At 39.4% G+C, this 25,342-nt stretch overlaps 1 protein-coding gene across 1 annotated transcript in view; it reads left to right on the forward strand.

Moving 5' to 3' along the window:
* Nucleotides 1–3,365: 3,365 nt before the first annotated feature.
* Nucleotides 3,366–25,342, forward strand: part of LOC132570519 (RNA exonuclease 1 homolog) — a 33,773-nt gene continuing 11,796 nt past the window's right edge. The window contains exons 1-14 of the mRNA XM_060237186.1: nucleotides 3,366–3,935; nucleotides 6,865–8,162; nucleotides 8,908–9,000; nucleotides 15,116–15,323; nucleotides 15,879–16,012; nucleotides 16,835–16,972; nucleotides 17,862–17,976; nucleotides 18,168–18,227; nucleotides 18,987–19,136; nucleotides 20,546–20,659; nucleotides 21,731–21,804; nucleotides 22,187–22,297; nucleotides 24,116–24,231; nucleotides 25,108–25,246. Of these exons, the coding sequence (XP_060093169.1) occupies nucleotides 3,779–3,935; nucleotides 6,865–8,162; nucleotides 8,908–9,000; nucleotides 15,116–15,323; nucleotides 15,879–16,012; nucleotides 16,835–16,972; nucleotides 17,862–17,976; nucleotides 18,168–18,227; nucleotides 18,987–19,136; nucleotides 20,546–20,659; nucleotides 21,731–21,804; nucleotides 22,187–22,297; nucleotides 24,116–24,231; nucleotides 25,108–25,246 (2,907 nt within the window). The 5' untranslated portion in view covers nucleotides 3,366–3,778. The remainder of the gene's footprint in view (nucleotides 3,936–6,864; nucleotides 8,163–8,907; nucleotides 9,001–15,115; nucleotides 15,324–15,878; nucleotides 16,013–16,834; nucleotides 16,973–17,861; nucleotides 17,977–18,167; nucleotides 18,228–18,986; nucleotides 19,137–20,545; nucleotides 20,660–21,730; nucleotides 21,805–22,186; nucleotides 22,298–24,115; nucleotides 24,232–25,107; nucleotides 25,247–25,342) is intronic.

Here is a 25,342-nt window from a genome sequence, read left to right on the forward strand (position 1 = left end):
CAAGGGAGCAGAGACAGAAACAGTGGCAAATTTCCCTCTATGGGAAGGCATTGGGGCTCATACCCACCCAGATTTCCCAGAGGGTGCAACTCACCTTTCCACCACACACACCTGTCTGCTAGGTAGCATCATGAAGCTGCTTAAGGTGACAGGGTCTCAAGCTGAGTCAGTCAGTCCTGCTTGTCCTTGTAGCAACTGAAGAAGTTCCTAGAAGGCACAGGGTTGGTTTTGTTTGCCTTTGTAAAGAGAAGTGTGGAGTGGGGGGAGCTCTTCAGTGGATTAATACTGTCTTCCCAATGGCTATCAAAGTCAGGTGATTACCTTTTGCTGATCTTCCCTGTCTCCTAGCCTACCAACCTGCTCCAGGCATGGGGGAAGCCTACACCCTGCCAGCCCTTTTGTCTGGATGCAATCTTGTTCTGGAAAGCCCCTCCTCCCCTCAGTCAGAACCAGGAAATCCACAGATTGTCCTCCTGGATTTACCATGAATTCCTGGACCCTGTTTTTTCAAAATTATTGTGTGTTGCTTTACCAGCCCAAACTGCATAGTTTCATCCTCTCCACTTGCTCAGAGTGTTCAACTTTGTTTTTCTTTCTCTGGGTCATTTGTCACATAGGAACATCCCTCCACTGCCTTACTTTATTTTTGAGATCTTTGGAAGCTCTGCCTAAAACCCCTCAACCTCTGGATCATTGAAACAGATAGACGTGAAGTTAAATTGCTTTTGGTATCTTGGGACTTGAAGCATTAGAAAAAAAGAAATTAAAGAAACAGGAATATTTCCATCTTTAGCCACGTGTGTTGTGGAGGGAGGGGGAGGCCTATAGCTTAATGCTTGGAAGTTAGGGTGATTTTGATATCCTGCAACTTGCAGCTTTAGAGATGGGGAAAAGAAAATACGAAATACCACTTTTATTTGGTGTGTCTATGCATCAGTACATGGGTGGGAAGGAGATAAAACTGGTTCACCAGATATAGAAAATGAAGCAGTTCTGTTGTCGTAGACCCTACTTTGACCAAACAATGCTCCCATATTTTCAGGCCAGGGTATCTGAGAAGCTAGTCTGGATTCTGAGATATATTTGGAGATCTTTACTGAGTATCCGGTATGTGAACGGTGTAGCTATTAGCGTTGTCTAAGACTAGGGAGACCAGAGTTCAAATCCCCACTTCATCACTATGCACACTGTGAGCCAGACATACACTTTCAGCCAAAGGTATCAGAAAATGAGAGAGGGGAAATATTTCCTTTCATACATAAACAACATATGCACTCAAATTGAAAAAAAGTCTCTGTGAAGGGTTTCATCACATATTTCCCCTCCTCTTAGAGTCTTCTGTCTTTAACTGAGGTCCAGACTATTATGAGTTAAAAAATATTTTCAAAACAATATGATTGTTGATCACATTTCTTTACATATAATTTCTCTTTAAATAACATAGATAAGTAATCTATATTACTGGGCTTGGACAGTGTCCTCTCAGATCAGTCAGAAAAACACCACAGCAGTAATATGAATGACTGTGTAAGGCAAAATAAAGTTCTGAATCCTTCTGGAGAACACAGTATTAATAATTAAGTTGTATCTGAATAGTTGTATTGATCTTCTCTATCAAAGTAACAATTAATACTTCTCATTTAGTTTTCAAAGGTGGTGTGTGTCCTTCCAAAGCTTAGTAGTGTTCTGATGAGGGAGGCACTATGGTGCAGTGGCCAAGAGCAGCAGAATGTCATCTGGACAACCGGGCTTGGTTTCCCACTCCTTGACATAAAGCCTAGTGGATGATCTTAGGACAGTCACTTAGAATCCTTATAGCCCCACCTACCTCACAAGGCGGCTGTTATGGGGAGAGTAAGTGAATGAGATTGCAAGCCACTTTGAGACTTAAGGTAGAAAAAAAGCAGCGTATAAAAACCCTTTTCTTTTTCTAGCTCCCCTTAGTATTCCTACTACTATTACTGGCACTTGTAAAGCACTCAATCCCTGCTATACAGACAAATTGAAGATGATATGTTAAATTGAAGTCAGATTATTGCTATGTCCCCCACCCCCAAATCTTCAAGACCTCCTGCAGGACAAAAAACATGCCACAAGACTGGAAGAGGGCAAATGTTACCCCAATATTCAAAAAGGGAGGAACCTGACACAGGAATTTAGACAGGGCAATCAGTCTGACCTCCGTCCCAGGGAAGATATTGGAGCAGTTTTTAAATGGATCGATCTGTGAGTATCTGAAGGTCAACTTTGTGAACCAGAAAAGTCAGCACAGATTTGTCCCCAACAGGGACTGCCATACCAAACTTCATTTCCTTCTTTGATCAAATGATTATTGGATAATGGGAATGCTATCAATGTTGTTTATCTGGATTTCAGTAAAACTTCTCCATGATATTCTGATGGGTAAACTGGAGGACTATGGACTGGGCTCTAGGATAGTCAGGTAGATAGGAAACTGGTAGGAGAACCACACCTAAAGAGTAGTTGTCAAAGTTCCCTCTATGTTGCAAAGTTTTGTGAGCAAAAATTCTACTTTGTGAGCTACTGGCATTAAAGTTGAGAGCTACTGCCTAAATTAGTGTGCTCTGGGGTCATCCTTCCTAAGCTAAGAAAAAAATGTGTGAGCTGGAGGCTAAAAATCTGTGAGCTACCTCATGCTAACTCAGTTTAGAGAGAACACTGGTTGTCAATGGCATCCTGCAATATGGATATTATGCCTCTGTTGATACACCCCAAGATGGTATCAGGGTTTTTTTGCCACTGCATCACACTTACCATATTTAGCTTATACCTGTACTTCACAATCTTTCTCACACACAGTGTTACTCAAAACAGTGTTACACAGAATTTGTGTGCTTTTTATTAGTGTTTACCTGCAGTATTTACTGCAGAGATGAATCTGTGAGGTAAAATTAAGAAAAATCAGTCCTGGCAGTGCCACATTTACCCTCAAAAACAGACAAATGAATAAGACAAGTGTAAAGGCAATGACATGTAAACGGTCCACTCTGCGACATTGCTACACTCAGCTCAACCATACACAAGATCAACACAGTGACAAATACAGCACTAGACATTTTCCTTATCATATATGCAAGCCAAGAGCCTTGCCTGTATAAACACCCATGTAATTCATAAAGAGTCTAAATATGCTTTTTCTCTGTATATTCCCAGTGAATAATGTTTATGGTACATTCTACACATGTACAACTCAACACGATTTAAACCCCACACAAACTCAGTGACTGGCGTCAAATTTTACTTATAAGGTGGTTCTTACTTAAAAACACGTACATGCAGAAAGTATACACAAGTTCACTATAACATGCATCCAAGGCACAGGCAAAGATTGAGAGTACCTGCGTTCGAAACCAAAAGCCATGCAGCACTAAACAGAACAGGACAAACTACAGCGCTCCACGAGAATTTTCCACCTTCCTCTCTCTCTCTCTAGCGTAAAGCGGCTCAAACAGCAGCCACAGAAAAGCCACAAAAACGAGGCTCCTCAGAAAGGACTAACAAGGGAGAGGAGCGGGAAAGAAAGCCTTCTTTGATTGGGCTTGTAAAGCGAAAGCCGCGCCTCCGAGTGGGCGTGAGAGAAAGGCGTCTCCATTTAAAAGTAGGAAGGCTCCAGCTTCAATCGGCGCGAGCGCGGCGGCGAGGCCTTTGAAGAGGCGGGAGGAGGAGCCAAGAGCACCACGTGGCCTCGCGCTGTTAACTGCCGCCACGAGGTTTTCTTTGGCGCGTTTTTTCGCGTGGCGGCCGGAGGAGGGTGGGGATGTTGCGCCCCTTCGGTTATTTCAGGAGCTTCTCCTGCCCCTTTGACGCCCGCGGGTGCCAGCGGCTTCACTGCCAGTACAGGCATAAGGCCGGGCGCCGGCGGGAGCAGCCGTTCCATGCCCTGCAGCAGCCCTTGAGCGGTTCCCCTTCGCTGGGTGAGCGGGGGTGGGGAGGGGGAAGTTTTAATATGATGCAGGCCCGGGCTTGAGGGAAAAGACGCTGCGCACGCCGGGGTTGTAATCCATTGAAGTGATTTTCACCTGTCGATGGGTCCACGCCTACACTTATTGGGCCCAGCGTCGTTGTGTTTGCTTGGCCATGTGTATCTTTGTGCCCACTGCCTATCGGTACAGAGTCTTTCCTGGTGGATATGTGCGATGATTTTTACGGAACGGTTTCAGAGGCAGGGAGTTGCGTTCAAACACCGCTTGGAAGTTGGGATAGGGGTAAGAACCCTGTTCACGCCGAAGTGAAGTGACCTGTTTCCTGACGAGCAAGCCCTCCGCGAAATATTTTATAGAGTGCAAATCCCATCGTTGCATAATTAAAACAAGACTTAGCACAATAACCCGCTTTGTGTGCTAGAACAAAATAGGAGTCGATTGCACCTTTAAGACCAACTTAGTTTTATTCAGAACGTAAGCTTTCGTGTGCTCTCTAAGCACCCTTCATCAGACGAGGAATCTGGCACAGTGAGCAGAGCCATACATAGCTGGTAGGCAATGGCCCACAATGCAAAATGGTACAGATTTAAGAACCAATTACAGTGAAGTAAAATTATCTGGTAGGCAATGATTTAGAATAGTAAAATTAACGCATTGACAAACCTTTGAAATGCTGTTAAATGCCTCTGGGTGGTGCTGTCGCATAAGCTGCTTCAAAATATTTTTGGTTTGCCAGACTTTAGGGCGCTTTCCGGCGTTCGCAGTGTAGATGTTTGCTTTAGGTTTGAAAAGCAATTCGTGTTTATTTAAGGGATTTAAATAAAATAAGTCTTTCCGAATCTTAATTCTTTACAATGCAGAGTTATGCAGAGCTTCTCCAGTTTTCTAATCTCAACAGGTGGACAATTGAGTAACTGTATAGAACGCTTTCCCACTGAGTGGGATTTTGCATTGCCTGCGCTTAGGGTTGCCAGGTCTGTGCTGGAAAATACCTGGAGACTTTGCAGGTTGTTCTGGGAGAGAGCGGGGTTTTGGGAGGGAAGGATTTCAGCATGGTCCAATGCCACAGAGTCCACCAGGGCCTTTTTTTGTAGAAAAATCCCAGCAGGGACTCATTTGCATATTTGGCAACACCACCCCATGTCACCATTGTTTTGCACAGGGATTTTTTTTTTTTTTGTAGAAAAAGCTTGGCAGGGATTCATTTGGATATTAGGCTACTCTATCATCAAGCCAGCTGGAACTGTGTTCCTGTTCAAAAAAAGCCCTGGAGTCCACCCTTCAAAGCAGCCATTTTCTCCAGGGGAGCAGATTTCTGCCAGCTGGAGATCAATTTCAAAACTGGGAGATCTCCAGGCCCCTCCTGGAGGCTGGAAACCTTACCCACGCTGTTGGTAAAAGTTTCTGGGAGAATGGTGTGTTCCCGCTCTGGATTATCTCCTTGGGAACAATGTGCTGTCAGGTTGCTTCCCGATTTATGGCAACCGTATGAATTGATGTCCTCTCTCAAATACCTTGTGGTTAACCCTTGCTCAGGTTTTACCTTCACTTCCTTTATAGAGTCAATCCATCCTGTGTTGGGTCTTCCTGTTTTACTACTGCCTTCTAATTTTCCTTGGTCGGGTTGCCAACCTCCAGGTGCTGGCTGGGGAGCTCCTGCTGTTATAATTGACCTCCGCAGGCATGATAGAGATCACTTTTCCTGAAGAGTGGACTCTGGCATTATATACCGCATTGAAGTTCCTTCCCTTCCTCAGGCTCCACCTTCCAAATCACCAGGTATTCCCCAACTCTGAGCTGGCAGCCCTACCTAGTAGTCTGTTTGTGACAGCCTGTTGCAGTTGGTGTAATCGGTGATACTCCAGTTTTTTAAAGTTTTTTAGCCTCATGGTTACAAAAGCACCCTGACTTATAAACTTGGTGGGTTCTCTATTGTCCCCCACCCTTCCCAATCTGCTGCAACATGTGGGGAAGCATGGCTGGCCTGTTTCTTTTCATGTTTCCCTTTCTGGCTGATACCTACATAGGGAGTTAGTGTTATATTCTTCAAATATGTTCATTTTCAGAGGTGCTTTGACTAACTACCCCATTTTGATGTACCCCACTACTTTTCAGGCTATTCCAATAATCATATTCATAATTAAGAGGTTTCTTTGCTGTTTTTAAAACCGAGACTTTAGTGCAGATTGATTTGTGGTGGAACTAGAAAAAAATAAGCTTAGTGTTTTCTTTAGTAGTTATGATAGTAAATCAAGTGAGAACTATCTGCATTTTAATACATATTTGTTTTAGTGCTGTAAGTGGGCTACATTAACAATGAAAAGGCATGTATGTGTATATTAAGTACAATGGTAATCAATCTCCAATTCTGACATTTATTACCTTTGCTGTTTTTTCTGCCCAGTCAACTCAAACGGATGATTACCAGACCCCAACTTGTTGTTCTTTTAATCTGCTAAAAACATTTTCACTGTTTTGCATCCTAATTCACTGCCCACTCTCTCTCTCTAGGACTGCTAATTCCATCACATACTATTGTTTGATGAAGTATGATTTTGGCACAAAAGCTTACGTTCTCAATAAAACCTTGTTGGTCTTAAAGGTGCTACTGGACTCCAACTTTGTTTTAAAAGGTTTTTTAGTTGGTGAGAGTTAGAACACTGATTTATCAGAAACTGTTCATTCGCAATGACTCAGTTGCAATTATTTGAGTTATTCTTCATGAAGATAACTTGCACTTGTAAGGTATACTGGCTACACTACAGGTTTGTACCATATAGGCCGCCTACTTAATGTTGTAAACTATTAAGCCTTTTTGATTTGGTATTTAACAACTACATGCGTTAATGCTTGCTTTTAAACAAGTGAAGTCATTTTGTAGAAACATTTGAGAATTATATAACTTTCTTCCAATCAATAGGGCTGGGTAAAAATACCCAAGAACTAGAAAGGACCAACAAAGCAATTCAGTCAGTTAAGACTGAAGCTGAAGAAGGACAAAAGAAGCTCTTGTACTACAACTTAGAGCAAAATAACTTAAAAAATTATTTGGCTCCTTCAATAAATGACTCTAAAGTAAATATGTCTTTTTGTAATGAAAGCCATCTTAGTAGTACTCATACAAAAGACAATGTTAGTACCATGTCAACCTTGAAGAATGCTTGCAAATCTAATAAATATATTCTTGATAATAGCTGTCCAGTTACTGATCTTGAATATGACCCGCTACTTCATTATTCTGCTGGTATGCTGAGGTCTTCCTTGAAGGAAGAGGATAAAAATTACAAGCAGCAAGTAAAAATGTTTTCTGGTGGAAATTTGCAAGGAGCAATAAAGGCTCCCGGTGAAAATGGATATGGGTTTTCAAGGAAAAGATCAAGAAGTTCTTCACCAATAAAACTTGAAATAAAACTGCAGGAAACAGATGATAATATGCTTGTAATAGATGCTCTACCAGTCAGTGTGTCAAAGAAACCAAATATAATTAAATCCTGTAAAAAATGGAAAAAGGAAGAAAACGAATTGAGTTTTGGAAGTAATGCAAAAGCTCTGAAAAGCTTTGCAAAATCAAAGTCTTCATGTTGTATAGAGGGAAGGAAACCACAAGATATCACAGTTGCTTTAGATAATGATAGAAAAATTAATAAAAAAGAAACTAGAGTAAAATATGTGACAAATGTAAAATTGACCTCTTTGAATGAAGAAAGTAATCCTGATCAGAGAAAATCCTGTTTTATGGGGAAAAGTAACATATTGTCCTATTCTCAGATGAAGCAGAATTCTGAGAACATATCAATTGAAACAAGTAATATGAAAGAGCAGATGAACAACTGGAAAACTGTGCTAAACAAAACTCAGTCTGTAGTGTTTTCTAAAGACACATCCAAGGATGGAGTTGTAGACATTTCCAAAAAATCACCAGATCGTTTAGGGAAACTTCAGAACCTGCAGCTGTATGAAAAAAGAAAAGTACAGAATAAAGCACAGAGCAGTCATGAGGATCTGGATGAGAAAATTCATTTTTATGAAAGCCTGGATAAAAAGCACAATGATAAAAGTGTGTATACAACTGTCCAAGCAGATGAGATTATTGTATTAGACTCTTCAGGAAAAGATGATTATGAGGAAGAAACAGAACTTTCAGATGATATCATGGAGGAATGTCGGAAAATTTTTAATGAGTTTGTTGAAGTACAGAAGGAAGAAATAGCAAAGCAGGTAGCATTCATTATTGTTTGTAGAAGGCTTTTGTGGGGAGTTGTTTGTTTTTCATATACGTTAGTCCTTTAAAAAATTATCAGCTGTATTTTGGTGCACTATTAGTAATTTTGTTTTATCATGAAATTCCAAAGCACATCCATTTGAGAAACCAGAGTTATTAGGTGACAAAAAATGTAAACTAGCAGTAAACGTGTAGAAAAATTAACTTTCATTACATTAAGGACTTCTGTAAGCTAGCGGAAAGGAGCCCTGTGGCGCAGAGTGGTAAAGCTGCAGTACTGCAGTCCAAGCTCTCTGCTCATGACCTGAGTTCGATCCCAGCAGAAGCTGGGCTCTGGTAGCCGGCTCAAGGTTGACTCAGCCTTCCATCCTGAGGTTGGTAAAATGAGTACCTAGCTTGCTGAGGGGAAAGTGTAGATGACTTGGGAAGGCAATGGCAAACCATCCTGTAAAAAGTCTGCCGTGAAAACGTCATGATGCGACGTCATCCAGAGTTGGAAATGACTGGTGCTTGCACAGGGGACTACCTTTAAGCTAGCAGTAAATATATGTAGAAAAATTAACTTTCATTGCATTAAGGACTTCTGTACTGGAAAACATTTCATTCCAATTCCCTGTTTTGAAAGCAAGAGTTTAAAATTTCAGTGCAGTGATTAAAATAGTACCTTATACAATTTATTTTTATTTTCAAGTTACCATATTTAAAATGGATGTCTTGAGATTGTTAAATGTTTTTTAAAAGGCACTTGCAGCACAAACAGAAATAAATTCTGGTTCAAAGGCATGTCTGCTTCCTGGACAGAAGAGAAGAATTGCACACACTGCAAAATTTGATGTAAGTTATCATCTGAGAGGTTTTGAGAATATTTTCTTATTCTCTGTGCATGTGTGTGTTGCTAACTGGATCTACTAACTCTCATACTTGACTATAGCTGACACAGTGAGAAGAAGGTATGTTGAACATTTCATTAAAAATGAACTTTTGGCTATTCAGAAACTCTAAAAAAGCCTTTGAGAAAAGATCACTGCATTATGTTGTTTATTTTGATTTTTAAACCGCCTTTCCTTGTGGAACAGGGCTTAGGACAGTGTACATCAATAAAAACATTTACAAATACATTCACAATTAAAATAATAAAATCACAATTTATATTAATAGGACAGTATAGAATCATAGAGTTGGAAGGAACTCCAGGGTCATCTAGTCCAACCCCCTGCACAATGCAGGAACTTCACAAATACCTTCTCCTAAATTTACAGGATCAGCATTTCTGTCAGATGGCCATCTAGACTCTGTTTAAAAATCTCAAAGGAAGGAGAGCCCCCCCCCCACCTCCCGAAGAAGCCTATTCCACTGAGAAACCGCTCTGACTGTCATGAAGTTCTTCCTAATTTTGAGGCAGAAACTCTTCTGATTTAATTTTGACCCACTGGTTCTGGTCCTACCATCTGGGGCAACAGAAAATCATTCCATGCCATCCTCTATATGACAGCACTTCAAGTACTTGAAAATGGTGATCATATCACCTCTTAGCTGCCTCCTCTCCAGGCCAAATGTACCCAGCTCTTTCAACTTGTTGGCGTAATTTGCTGGTATGCTCTGGATTTGTGAAGCTTAATAATAGACAGCACACTGACTTGTGCTAACTATTTACATTTATTTATAAGTTTATAGTTATTCTGGAATACACTTGACAAAGTGCTTTGCCAGACAACATGTTTGAGAGCAGAGATAAATTGTACAGGCTATTCACAGTTATATACATACAGCAATATAGAAGTACCAATCAGCACACAGTGCTGAGTCATCCTGCATAGGCACAATTACTCTGGACAGAACTGGTATGCACCTGCTAAGGAAAGCTGTCAGGAACTGTCACAGATCATGAACGGTCATTGATCATTTGCAATGAACTCCAGCCCGAAGTCTTACTAGCAAGCATATGCTAACACAACATTGTCTCCAGACCCCTCACCATCTTTGTTGTCTTCCTCTGGACCCATTCCAGCTTGTCTATATCCTTAAAATGTGGTGCCTGAAAGGGAACACAATACTACAAGTGAGGTCTTACCAGAGCAGAGTAAAGCGATACCATCACTTCACATGATCTGGACACTATACTTCTGTTAATACAGCCCATAATTGCATTTTCTTTTTTAGCTACCACATCACACTGTTGACTCGTGTTCAACATATGGTCCACTAAGACTCCTAGATCCTTTTGGCACATACTACTGACAAGACAGTAGTGAGTCTATAACCAATAAGATGATAAGACTGTCAGAATATGCTACCATCTCATGAGTGGGGGATGGGGAATCAGGAAAGAAACAGAAGTGCCAGCCTGATGGAAATTTGTTGCTGTCCTCAACCAAACATCTGGGGGAACATAATCCAATAGGAACCATTTGACTGTATTCCTAGATGGTTACTTGATATGGCAAAATGCAATCTAGAGGTAAAGCAGTTTAGAAGCAGGTGATATTATACATTGAAACCCCGAGTTTCTGTTTCTTTTTATTATAAATATTTCTGAGAGATTGTTAGAGTCATGAAGAGCAATTCTAAGAAACCGTACTCAATATTCTATGAAATTCAGTGGAGTTTACTCCACAGAAAGTGTTCTTAGGACGTTCTAAGTGTCTTTTCTAACAACCCCTGTTTGATTCGGAATGTTGTCCTAAGCATAGTTGTACCCTTCTAAGCCCATTGACTTCAATGGATTTAGAAAGTTTAACCCTGCTTTGAGCTGGACTGTTAGAATCATACAGTTGGTAGAGACTTTGGAGGTCCTTTAGTCTTAACACCCTGCTCAGTTCAAGAATATGTGACTACAGTATTGCAATACTGATAGATGGCTATCTTGTTTCTTCTTAAGTATCACCGGGGAAGAAGAGTCCACCACTTTCAGAGGTAGTCCATTGCATTGTTGAATGACTCATGCAATTTCAGAGTTTCTTCTAGCATTTAGATGAAATCTGCTTCTTTGTAATTGCCGTCCATTAGTTCTATTCTTGCTCTCTAGAGCAAGGGAGAATGCATAGGTTCTGTCTTCAGTGCAGTAACCCTTCAGATTCCTGAAGGTGTATCTCCAAGCTAAACATGGCCAGCTCTTTCAACTTTTCTTTTTAGGACTTGGTGTCCATCTTTGTGACCCTTCTGTTCGGCAAATTTTAAAGCTTGCATTATCGTAGGAGATTCATAATAGATTTAAAGTATAAAACACTTTTAAGTGTAGAAACTAGTACAAGTTCATTTGGTCTTAAGTACTGACTTGCACATGTGAATGATATATTCACAAAACTGAAGAGATTTTCATATTTCCTAAATATGCCATATAGTTCAAGGGAAGAAAGTTCCTATGTCCTTTATGCATCGCCATTTACCTTTCACCCTGCATCGTTGGGCTTTTTCTCCCCTATTCTGCATTCCCTGTGCTTTCAACCCCATGTTTCAGTTGCATTTTCTTTTTTCTTTTGCATCCATTTGCAACAGTTTCCCCCCTTGCTTCGGTCCCAAGTCAAAGCTACTTTAAATGCATACACATTCCTTCATATTTTCCTTCCACACCTATTTCCCACACCTCGTAGGACCCTCCACTGCCCACATTGAGGCTGTCCTTCCCACTCAGCACCTTCTCCCTTCATTGATGTACAAACTCAATTCCCCCCTCTTTTTAAAGGTTTTGTTTACTTTTTTTTACAAGCGGCATGAGTGTTGCAGTAAGAGTTTGGTGTTACTCTCATGCTGCTTGTAAAAAAAAAGTTTAAATGACAGGAGGGATTTTAAAAGGAGCTGTGGAAGTTTTGGTTCCCTGCTAGTCACTGGGGAAGGTGCTGCAGTGTGGGGCATGGGGACCAATGCAGACCTGAAGGAGCGGGAGTGACAGGGTGGTGACATTCAGTAGTAGCTGCTGTCACCTCATCAGCTGCTTATCCCTACTCATCCTGCTGATACTGACTTGAAATGGGGATCAGAGAGGAGAGGAGACAAACCTCAGCATCCCCAGTGCAAAGAAACTGCCTTTACTCTCCAACTAGCCAAGTTTAGGATGAGAACTCTCCCGTGGGTAAGGAGCTGCAGGACAGCTAAAAGTAGTAGTGGGGGACCTGAAGAAGGAGCAGGAGCCAATTCTGCTGGGAAAGTTGTCACCCCAGGCTCAGCTGCTTGGAGAGTAAAGGCTTTGGGGGGGGGGGGCACTGAGGATGCTGAGGTTTCCTGTTTCCCTCCTCCAATCCCCATTTTCCCAGAAATCACAGGAGAAGCAAGGTGAAATGGATGTCAGAGCATCTTCAAGTCTCTTAAAAACAATTGTCCCCTTCCAATCTGATCAACAGTTTTTCCCTAGCTACACATGCTGCATGGGCATCACCATCCAGTATCTCCCAGACTTGCTTGTTATAGGGTGCCATCGTGCACACTGCTAGGCTGCTCATATCTCATCTGATTTCTGCAATGTCTGTCAGTACAGTGGTGCAGCTACTCTCCCTTTCCCTGAACACAGTGTACTGCAGCTGAATTAGTGAATGAGTGAAAAAATCAGAACCAGAGAGCAAAAGATATGGAAGAGAAATTAGGCGGGATTTAATTGCAATCTCTTTTGGTTGTCATGCAGCATTTTAAAAATGCTGATAAGCAAAAGCCCTGTACTTTGAAAAGCTTATTTTCACCTTTTGGAGAATTAATTAAATGAGGACAGAGAGATCTGGTCTGATTTTGCTGATATGGAAAGACCAACAATTTCCCCCTCCCTCAGTCATTTTATTTATTTATTTATTTTACAAACAGCATGAGACTAATGCAAGATTCATGCCAAGTCTCACAATGGCGCTGGCGAGAGGGATAGGCTCAGGCAGTCTTTTTCATGGTAGGGAGGTGCCACCAGCGCAGTGCACACCCTGCTGCTCCCTCTCTCTTTGATCTCCTCCAGAGGGCATATCTTTTAAAAGTCTTAACTGTGCGTGAACGCACGCGCGCACACACACACAGGCTAGCTCTAGCCAAACTAGTAAGTTTCACAAATAGTTTAGTCAATTTCATTTCAGGCATAGGCGTAAAGTACGTGGGGGCTGGGGGGCTAGAGCCTCCCCCCTCGGATTTTCCCAGCAGGGTCTAAGCCCCTGCCGGGCAACCAACACAGGAATTGAAGCTTCAAAGGCATGAATGGTGTAATAAAGGCTATGTGTTATTTTATTATTTTTAATTTTATTGGATTTATATCTTGCCCTCCCCGCCAAAGCAGGCTCAGGGTAGCTCACAACAGTAAAAGCATTTACAGGTTAAACATTAATTAAAATCTTACAATAAAACAATTAAAACATTTTAGAAACAGTTTGGTGCTAATAATAATAATACATTCCAGTAATTTCCTTCCAGTAATTTTCCCTCTGAGCTGCAAATGACTTTACAACTTCAGCTCCTTAGAAATGCTAATAGAGCTCCTGCCAGAGGCTAGGTGTCAATATGCTTATTAACCAGTGTTGGTAAGCTCTAATTGTGTAAATTGTGTAAATCAATACATTGGCAGGCCTGAGTATGCTCTCGCAGCACACATTAGAAAAGTGAGCCAGCCACTTTTCATCCAGCCAGGCAATCTAGAGTGTTGAAGGACTCTTGATATTGTAAGGTAATTACTAAAGTATTGATATCCAGCACATATCAGTCCTTATAAGTTTGGTGTCTGTTGGAAAATAAAGCCCAGCTGGCTACACCAGGCTCTCTTTGGTGGATTCAAAATACTTGCTTGGTTCCAATTTACATTTGGGGGGAAAGTGAGATTGTGTGTGGGTGGACATGAAGATCAGAGACCTTTAAGAACAAAATTTGAGGCCAGTGGCACCTTAAAGATCCAACCAAGTTTTATTCTGGGCATCAGCTTTTGTGTGCATGTACAGTTTCATTTAGATTGCACGCACACTTATTTTATCTGACATGAGCCTTTTTTTGCTATTAATCAGCGGGGGGAAGGGGAATGATCTCCTAAAGCTTTTCTGTATTGCCTTTTACAGTCAAATTTGTGACCATTAGCTTGTCCTATGCTATATGGTATGTATATTTGCAGATCTGAAAGTGTTTATTTTAAAAGTGAATTTCAAAAACAGGACACAGCAAGAGACCTCTGAGATACCACTATAACCACTGGCCAACTTCCACCTTTTTCTGGATTTGGCCTGGTCCATGGGCATTGTTTGGGGGGGGGTGCTCCCTAAATTTATGGGGAGGGAGCTTCTCCGTAAATTTCATAGGTAGTGATAATGGAGGCCCCTCCCTGTGATGTCATTGGATCAAATGTCTCTGGCTGGGCCCCAGCTCCCCCCCCCCCCGGGAAATTGAAAAGTCTACCCCCCTGATTTCAGGATGGCTGTTTAAACTTTGCCTACTTCAAGCAACTGAACCAGGAGGATTGAAATGAAAGCCGATTTCTTGGGGCTACTGTGCAGCTGCAGCAGGCCAATTGTAAACTTTAAAAAATTATTAGAAACCATTGGACAGAATCCCCGCCCACATGTCATAGGTGATGTTCTTGCCCCAATTAAGAAAAACTCTGGATTTTGGTTGTAGTTGCAGAACAAATACACAGAATACAGAGTCAATACTCGAGGGAAAAGAAAATGGTGCAGACAGCAGGCAAATAGATCTGAAGTCAAGCTTAAAGACTTGACTGCTGGGATACTCTGCAGTAAGCAGTCTGTGCATAAAGAGCCATGGTCACCTGTGGTCATCAGATGTTTGTGTAACCACTTTATGAGAATTCATTTTGTGTATGAGCTTTTAGGAACCTGCTCTTAACAGCCAGATTGTCAGGTATGAATCAGTCTGACTCCAGTTGAGGTACATTAAAATCAGATTTGTTGGTGTCCAGCTGTTTCATGAACTGTTCATTTGGGAGACACTTTTATACAGTTTTGGGATTACATTGTAAACTTATCATACTCTTGATACCCTCCAGGTTAATACCACCAAGGAAATAATTGTACCTTTTAAGGCACCACTTTCTCAACAGACTTACCATTCCAGAATCTTGCAAGCTCAACAACAGGCAGTGCAAATAACAGCTGCTGTTAAAAGTGGTCAAGCTTTTGTTGCTGCAACTTGTGGCTCAAGAAAAAGTGCATCAGTAATACCAGCTACACAGATTCAAACCACGGGACCTGTGGGTATGGTCAATTGATACAGCATAGTTTTCTAATTTGAATGAAGAATGTGTTGTGTTGAGTAGATTTAGTTTGCTTTTTAACTGGATTTCTCTTTTAGCTGACCCTGGAAGTCTCTTAAAGTCTTTTCTATATCCTCCTCCCATTCTCTCCCCTGAACAAGACCTGCTTTGAGAGTTCTATTCTCAGGTATGCAGAGAACTAGGCAATTACAGTTCTTGGTCCAAATCAGGCCGGAAATCTCCTCATTAACATGAAGATATGCCTATGTACTGATTGTACAGACATTTGAAAAGGGCACTGCCTATAGTCACAGATAGCTTATAAGCATGTTAGGACCCAATAACTATGTCAGGCACCCCTTTTTCCAGAAAATAAAAATCTGGTGACAGACCGTTAGTAATTACATTAACTGTTTCAGCCACTTGGTTGTCATGAAATGGCTTCTGGCTCTCAATGAAGTCCAGCTCCCAAATAAGAAATAATAAAATTGGCATTTCAGGAGATTAGACTTTATTGATATATGTAGTTTAAAACAACTGTTTTTATCTATTTCAGTTTGTTTAAATGTGTTTAAAGTTCAGCCAGTCTCAACAAGCAACAGTCACATGAATGTACTACTTCCTGGAAGTGCATTGACAACAATTCAGTCCAGTAATTCAGTTAGACGGATTGCTTCCATGCCAGTTAAGGTATTACATTTTTTCTTTCCATTGCTACTGAGAAAAAGTCTTCTGTGTAGGAAACACATTGTTTTCAGCAGTAAGTATGTATGTTTGCTTATGTATTAGGTTTGCAGTACCTCCCATATTTTGCCTTATTTTACCTCCTGATTGTATGGGATAGATTTAACATAATTATGTAGTTAACCTATTTATTGCAGCTTTATGACAGGCAATTAACAGTACTGGGGTTTTTTGAGGGGGGGATTACTAAATATTCCTGGAAGGAACTTAGTTTGGAAAGGTGGGTGGGGGGTATGTCCAGAGAAAGCTAATACAAAATTTTTGGAATGCTAATGAATGAGTAGACTTTCCTTCCACCTTTAACTGCATGGTTGCTTTTGCATTCATGCAAATTTGTTATAACCTGTTATCCCTTGAAAGCTGGGTGGGTAAATTCAGCAAGATCTTTTTAAAAATGAAACAAGGAATGTGTAGACAGAGGTCAGTGCAAACACCATTAAATCTTTTAGTACTGCTGTCTGCAGACTTCACTTTCTTGTGAACTACGTCAGGTGCAGCATGCCATATCTGCTAGAAAATTTTAAAATGAGTGGTTGCCTCATTAGTTTTGGTTAACTTGTGGCATTAATATACTTTTGATTTTTGAAAGGAAAAGCCAAATCGTTATGGAAATTATAAGACAAATCTTGGTGAATTAATCTTGTATATGCTGAGGTGGGGTAAGAGAGAACAGAAAATAAGAGTCTGTGGCATTTAAGATGCCTGTTAAAAATAATTCTGCTCTGTATAATTTAATATAGCATATTAAAAATAAATATACAATTTCAGGTATCAAGTCGGAAAAGCCCTTCTGTTGTTCCAAAATTTGGATCTAAAGTACCACATGATATAAGACAGAGATATGTCAACTTTTTTGTGGAAGAATTCTTAAAAGTTTGTACAACAGTAAATGAAGCTTTTGACAAGGTCTGCATTTGTGATGAAGAACAGTATAATATCTTGCTTCTGGGTGGTTTTGCTTCTTTTCTCATCCTACTAACAGATTTTGGTCCATGTTCCTTGTTTTTATTGACAAAAAATGATTAGTATATTTACTTAGAATCTGTCCCGTGAAGAAATATTTAAAACATTCTGGTAAATATTTGAGAAAAGCATATTTTATAATGAAACATCTAGGAAATAAATGCATTGAGGATTAAACCAAACAAGATTGGGGGGGAAGTTCTGTGATTGGTGCACCAAGTTTATTGAAAAGTATAGTTATTGAGCAAGTGGAGTCACAATTTTGATCTGGACCCACAGCTTGTGGTGGTGGGGTTTACCCCACACAACTTTTCCAGCCTGAACAGCTGCTGTTTGTTCTGCTGGGACAAATATGTGGGGGCCTGCATCTGTAAGTTCCAGCAGGTCAAATTGCATATCACATGCTGTTCAGGTCAGGAAACAGTGCAGGGGAGAAGGTTTAAACCTTCCCTCCATGCACTTCAATCCCAATCAGAATTGGTCTCATAATGCCAGAGCTAGGTACTCTGATCCTGTAAATATGACCATCTCATCTGCTTTTCGCCCTAAGATATCAACAAATTATTGTTGCAATACTGAATATAGAACTTAATTTGGAAATGAACTGTTAAACAAAGTTGTAGCAAACTGACTCATATGTTTAAATAATATATATTATTTTTGTAGCAGATCAGGGTCCCCCCCCAGAAAAAAATAGTTTGATACCTGTTTTGTATTTATCAGTTTCTTGAGGGCCCTGGGTTTCCCTACACAGTTCCAGTGAGTGAGAAGCCCAGGGTAGTATTTTGTTCTGCACTGCAGTATTTATTATATTCACTTTATTTTAATGTAGGCATTGGCAGAAGAAAAGGCAATATATGACCGCTGTGGTGGTAAAAATATGTACTTGAACATAGCTGTGAACACACTTAAAAAACTGAGGAATCATGGCAGTTTGTCATCAGATTGTAAGTCATGTTTTTTGGGAATGGGAAAATTTGAGTGATTACTGGTTTCTTCATCATTGACAAGTACACTAATTTAAACTATTTATAATAAATATGTATAAATGACATACAACAATTGTAAAAAAATCAGTTTGCTTAGGAATGTAAGGTACTTGTGGCTTTGGAAAATAACAAATTTTTGTTTTATATAGGCTGGAATTTTGGTAATAGAAGCGCTACTTCTGCTGGTTTCAGAAAACAAGAAAAAAATGGTAAAACAATATTGTTGTTGCCTTTTGAAAAGTTCTACACTCACACTGTAAACTTTTCATGCAAATGGCAGTTATATAAACTCTTCTATCTGCCCCATTTTGTCACCTGCTTACAAATCTTCCGGGACAGTGTTTGTCCCAGTCCTGATACCTATATGGTTAAATGCATGTTGCACATCTTTTACATGTATTTCCAGACTGATGTTAATAGGAGACTTAAACTTGCACAAATAAATGTGTGTAGACTTTGTACACCCTTGTCATGCACATAGAGTTTAGGTGGGTGAGACAAAGAAGTCTGCCATTGTGGTGCTAATGAATGCATTTATAATAAGCTTCTGTACCCTGTTTATTTCCTTAAGCAGAGGTGTCAGCCTGGATATAAATTCCTCCACATGTACTTTCAGAGACAAAATGGTTGATATAATTATGTACTCATTATACAACTGTAAACATTCTAGAATAAACAAGTCTGTCATTTGAAGAGTCCTTGCTAAAATATTCTTTTAGTTGGTACAAGGCAAAAATAGGCAAGGAAATATTGGTTGGGTTAAATCTGACAAACAGCTCCCAAAGTACTCCATAGCTGCTCAGATACTCTCCAGAAGAGCTATGAAAAATTTAAAAGCATGTAAAAATTCATCAGAGAAAAATAAGCATATAGTGGTTGCCCATTAAATTAAATCTTGATTACGATGTGAAAATGTATAAATGATGGCTCTCCAGAGTTATGCTAATTGTTTTGTTTATGTGTTTAAGAGTTTACAGGAATTACTCTCTATAGACTTCTAAAAGGTTATGCTCTCACTGAGGAACAGCTGAAGGAAAATGGCTATCCAGAACCAAATCCTGAGAAACCTGGTAGTGCTCTGTTATGCTCTGGCAGAGTTAAACCAGCTGTATATGTCTGTGAGTGAATGAGTGCAAAGTGTTAAAGCTAAAGGAATGTGGAGTATTTTTTTAGAAAAATAAAACAGCCTTTAACATAAGATTATATTCACCATATTCTGTTGCTCTGTATTGCAAGTTTATTTTTTAATACTGGTGAAGAAAAACCTAGATATATTTCTCAATTAAACAGTATATTTCCTTGTTGTTATTATTCATTTATTTTATTTATAGCTCACTTTTCTCTTTGACACTCAGGGCGGATTTCACAGTAAGTCAATACAATAAAATAGCTTGAGAAATACAATAAATAATGCAATAGCAGGCCTCAGATTCAGCAGGAGCACAGCTGCTGAATCTTTTTGAGGGTTCCCGCTCTTCTTCCCCACCTACCTTGTCCATTGAATAATTGTTGCAGCTGCATAACAATCCCTGGATTAGGAGAGTGGGCAGCCAGCCAGCCACCGGGGGCTTTGCCACACCCCCAGCAGTCCTCATTAACCCCTGAAGAAGCCTGCACCACCCTTTCTCCACTTATGTGATTTTGGGTGATGGGTGGCTTTTTAGCCTTTTTACTGGGGGGGGGGGACCCAGGAGGGCACCAGGTGAGTGAAGCCTGCTTAGCAAGCAGGCCTCGCTCACCTGGGGCTCTTCTTTCTTGCATTGGGTTGCTTTTGGCTGGGGGGGTGGAACCGGCAGCATATGCTAATGAGTTATGCTACAAAACGACATGGCAATAGGAGTAGGATTACAAAAATTAAAAATCTATTTGGGGGTAATCAGCCATGTCATATTTTGCTGGCTTAATGGATATTGCTAGGCTAACTTTAATCACTTTTTCTATATAAATTTAGAATATATGAACTAATTTTCTGTGACCTATCTGGTCTACTTTGAATTTTTTTTAAAATTTTGTCCTGGAACTGTACTTAGTGGCTGCTTTTGGACTAAAATTTTGATGCCTTGTAGGTACTTTTTCATATCTTAGAAGTTAATGCAGTTAGGCTTTTTGCAACTGGTTATGATATTTAAATAATTTTAGGATAAGTGTGTGTTGGAATAGGTAATGTCTGGTGTACAAAAAGAGATGACCCTACAGGGCATGGCATAAGGAAAGCTAGTCAGAATAGGAATGTAGGAGTTTCTGCTCTCTTTCCTTTGCTGTCATTTCCTACTTTGTCTCCAGAATGCTACTCTTGGGCTATATGCTGTTTTTCAGAAATGCCAAAAACACAACATACTCTCCTAGCCAGCAGTATAGTTAGCTTGCTATTTCTGTCTGTCTCCTTTTCTATCCAGTATGTTAGCTTGGTTCCTTAAATAAAGTTTATTTAATCCTTACTGTGTACTTTCTCTGCCAAGAGTATGGACAAATAAACTTTAGCAGATCTCTAATTTGACTTGTCCCTGAATTATGCTATTGCTTTCAGCTTCTAGAAGAATTTGCTGTAGGTGTGGAAAAATATATAGTGTAAGTTCGTCAGGAAAGCATGTCCGGATAGAAGAATGCAATTACCATTCTGGTAGAATATTGAAACATAAAGGTAAGAATAAATTTACCCCTTTCTTGTGTACATTGGAATTGCAATTTATGGCAACCCCATAGGGTTAAAAAAACAAGAGAATAACAGAGGTGGTTTGCCATTCCCGTTTCTGCATATTGACCCTGGAATTCCTTAGTGGTTTCCCATCCAAATACTTAGGAGGGCCAACCCTTCTTAGCTTCTGAGATCTGACTAGCCTGAGCCATCTAGGTGAGTGTGATAAGAGGTTACTCTTTAAATTAGCACAAAGTACACAAACACACGTAATTTTTCTATTTATATTTCCCTGGTTAAAAGAGTCACTTGCTCTTAGATACAAAAACAAGAATGTGGCATTTGTAAATCTGTTACTGTTGTGACTTACTTGGCTTTCCATAGTAGGGTTAAACTTTGTGTGATGCTTCAAGTTCTGTGACTGGAACTCTGGGTGTAATTTGTCTAAAAGAGCAACTGTGAGAGGTAGACAATGTAGTCTGAATCTGGAGTGCCATGGAGGGGACAGTGGAAATAACTCTTCCTTCAGTTCTCCCTTGGGCCACTTTAAGCCATAGTAGGGAAAATGCTGAGGCATAGTATGAGAGCATGTTTGTCTTCCATATTTTTGCCAAATCAGCTGGTAGAAGTGATGTTAAACTTGGATTGTAACTTTGCTCCAAAACTACAACCCTTATAAGACCTTGTAAGGGCCGAATTATACATCAGGAGTCCAAATTAAGAACATTATCAAATGAAGTTTGGCCCTTAGCCTGCGAGAATTTCTTTTCGGTAAAAAACACTTTTGACAAGTAAAGGATTTTAGAGTCTTAGAATTCCAGCTACAGTGAGAGACCCAAGAGAAAATGTACCAGAATTTGAATTAAAAGCAAAATTTATTTGGATTACTAAGAACAAAGCTGTTTGTTCTAACCCTTGATGTATTTGTATGTGATCTCGGAATTCTTTTTGTTGTTGTTGTTGTTAATATACTTTAAATAATGTACTCATTGAACATAAGTTAATTGGAAGGTTAATGTTTAGAATAGTAGATTTAAAAAGGATAAAAAATCAGATGCCTTTAATGTTTTTTAATAGTTCCTGGTGGTTTGGAAACACGCTATAATTGTTGTGAGGGAGTAGTTGGGTCTCCTGGATGCCAGGTTGCAAAGGTAAGGTTTGCTGTACAGCATAGTTTTTCAAACTTTGCCAAGCATAATTCACTTTGGTTCTTTTTTTGTTCCTGTATAACTACAGCTGTGTACTTCTAAAAAGGAAGTGTTTAGGAATATCCACACACAGACATTTCAATTCCTATTTTTTTTATTTTTTCACCATTACGGTAAGGAATCAGGCCAACAATTTACATCCTAATTTACAAGGCCGTTACAAGGACTATAGTGGTAATGTCTGAAATAGGATTTGAACACTTCACTTGGACTAGCTCTATAAATACTGATTGTTATCATATAGTGTTTCCCAGAAAAGGACAGTTTAAGTTTTAATGAAATGTATTGGCAGTATAGCATTTGAATTTTTCTTTGTACTTTGCAGCTGCATGTTCATGATGGAAGAAGGGAAAACTTAGATGGATTTGTGAAGACTTTCATCAAGCCACCTCCACTTGGTGGAAATCATGGTGTATTTGCACTAGACTGTGAGATGGTATGGTATAAGATCCCTTGCAGATTTAACAAAAAAAAAATTCCTATTTGTTGCTTCTTGGCAGTACAATCTAATCATAATTACTTGGGAATCATAATCTAATCATAATCACTTGGGAAATCTAGATCCAGAAAGCTTTGACACGTGTAGTTTTTTAGAAGGGAGAAACAGTTTCTCATAAGAGAGATATCTACAAGGTTTGTGTAATGTTACTTTGTTGTGGATTTGCAGCACATAGTATGCATTGTTTAGTAAAACAGCTTATGCAGTTGTGTGCAGATTTATGACATATACCCTAATCCACCTATTCAGGAGACTATGTGCAATTTAATTAATTCAACTCACCTTCTTTGCAAACTAGGGTATGCATTTTTTTAAAAAAAGTTAATTAAAAAAATTAAGTGTTTTTTTTTAAAGTGTTAATAACAAAATTTCTTGACTCTCAATTGCTGCTTTATGATTTTTTGTCCTGAAAATTTGGGACTGTTTTTCCAGCACCACCATTGAGGCAGCAGGAACAGGAAGTGAAGGAAAGAGAGAAAGGTGGCTCTGCCAGACAGCTACTGGTCCACATTTCCCATCTCTTTAAATTTTCAAAGAACTAGGAGCGCTCCTAGCAGCTGATGTTGACTAACTTCTGATAGAGGGACAACAGAAGCCAGATCCGCCTGCTGCTAGAAATTCCAATGACAGGTAGAATTGGCCTTTGCCTATCTTTCTGTCAAAAGTTATTCAGTGCCATCAGCAGTTAGGTGGGCTTCTAGTCCATTGAAAATGTAGAGGGATGGTAAACGTGGACCAGCAGCTGTCTGGCACAGCCAGCCCGCCCCCCTTCCCCCACTTCTGCATCTCCCCAAAACCAAAACATTCTTGAAATTTAATGAGATAAATTTTCATTGCCCCCAGAATTTCAGGAGTGTTCTGGGTAATTTCAGGTATCCCATTACTTACCTGAAACAGGTAATTTGTGTTTAATTTTACATCATGTATATCCATGTTTATATCCCTATTGCTAACTTTGTTCTTTATCTCATGGCTCATGCTAATTGACATTATAAAGCAAATTAAATGTTTGAATAACAAATCTAGAAGGAACAAATAGAAGATATTCTTGTTTTTGTTCCTAAAGAGGAAACAAGAGTTGCTTGTTAATATTAGCATGTGCTCTGCCTTGAAAATAGACAAAACTGAAAAGATATTGCCATTTTCATTATAGACAAAACTGAAATATATTGCCATTTATGTTAAATTAATGTGCTTGTAGTTTTGCATAGAGAAGTGGAGATCCTGAGTATGTTCTAAAGAGTAAAAGAGGGTTCTACACAAAGCTGTTAATAATGTTGAACTGATAGTTCATTTCAGGTTAGGTAGCAAAAGAGTTTCAAAAGCATGCTTTTGAAGCTAAATAAGCACAGCTTCAGGAAACAGTAATATGGAATGATTACAGAGAGTTATGAAACCTTGTACTGATTGTGGAATAAAAATCTGCTGTGTGAAATCAAGCATTTTACTAGAGAAGCAGCTTATTAATAAAATGTCTGAAATATTGATGCTACTATATCCAAGAAAAGAAAAAGATGTACCTCCTTGTTTCCACTATAGTTTGTATTATGTTCTCATGGATTTTTAAAGTCTGAAACAGTTCCTATCTGGATTTATAATTCATGAAGCATTTATAGAAACAAAAGAGCAAAAATGGTGCATCTGTCACAATTTCAAAATTAATAGTATATTTTCAAGCAATGTCAGAACTTGACTAGGTGTTCTTTGAATTAACTGGATGCTCAGATGTTCTATTTAACACATTTCCTTTTCTAGTGCTACACAACACACGGTCTGGAACTTTCCAGGGTGACAGTAGTTGATCCTTCTCTCCAAGTTGTCTATGGTACAGTTGTGAAGCCAGATAATGAAATCATAGATTATAATAACAGGTATGTTGCATAGTTTAAATGCCAAATCATCAAGAGTGAGATGATAGTGTAGATATAAACCATGGCTGACCCTGCCGCTAGGCAAACTAAGCAATTTCCAAGAGCACTGGCTTTCTAGGGGTGCCAGATTGGGTGCCCCGCATGTGACTCAGTGATGTTATCAGTGCGGGGGGGGGGGGGGGCACCAGAAGTTAGCCTTACCTAGGGTGCCAGACAGACTAGGGCCCACCCTGCTAACACAATTGCTTCGTTTTGCTTTGGCATTTCTTTGTGAACTACATCACATCTCAATTACTTTAAAAAAAGTTTTGTACATTGGCACATTAAGTGCTGTTTTATATTAGAGAGGAAAAAGTGGACAAGCTAAAGAAACTTTTAAGTATCTGTAAAATAGTTGTATTTGGTAAGCATGTTAAAGCATGAATATCATTGTGCAGGCTGCATGGATGGTAATTCTCCTTTAATTATTCATGTATGTGTCTATGATGTATGCAGGCTGAGCCAGGTGAAAAACCAGGGTCCAAGACCAGCATACTACCTAGTAACTGGTGGTTGTGGATTGCAGTTGTCAGTGTATTCATGAGTATGAAAATTGTTTCAAAGAGGATGCCCTCAATTTTAGAGCTGGAGTTTTGTAAAACAAATGCCTTCCTTTTAATTAATCAATTAAACTAAAACATTTTAAAGAAAATATGGCAATATTAAAGCCAGGTATAGGTTGCTGAAAATCCTTCAGTAATATTCGCCATAAAATCAAATTGATTTTAAAAGGGATACATGACCTGAATTTCTAAAGTATTCACCCCCTTCCACCTCTCTATTTTTATTAGGCACTAACAATGCTTATTTATTTTGTATTTCTTTAATCTCTTCTAGATTATCTGGAGTAACGGCAGAAGACATGGAGAATACTGTAACATCAATTAGGGATGTGCAGGCAGTATTGCTAAACTTGTTCAGTGCAGACACTATTTTAATCGGCCACAGTTTAGAGAGTGTTTTATTTGCTCTTAAGGTAAATGTTTACAGAATAATTAGCTCTTTAAAGTATAATAGTTTGAAATATTCTCAAGTTTATGCTTACATTTTTAAAACAATTTCCCAAGTTAAA

The sequence above is a fragment of the Heteronotia binoei genome, chromosome 4 (assembly GCF_032191835.1).
Source record: "Heteronotia binoei isolate CCM8104 ecotype False Entrance Well chromosome 4, APGP_CSIRO_Hbin_v1, whole genome shotgun sequence".
Classification (NCBI taxonomy): Eukaryota; Metazoa; Chordata; class Lepidosauria; order Squamata; family Gekkonidae; genus Heteronotia; species Heteronotia binoei.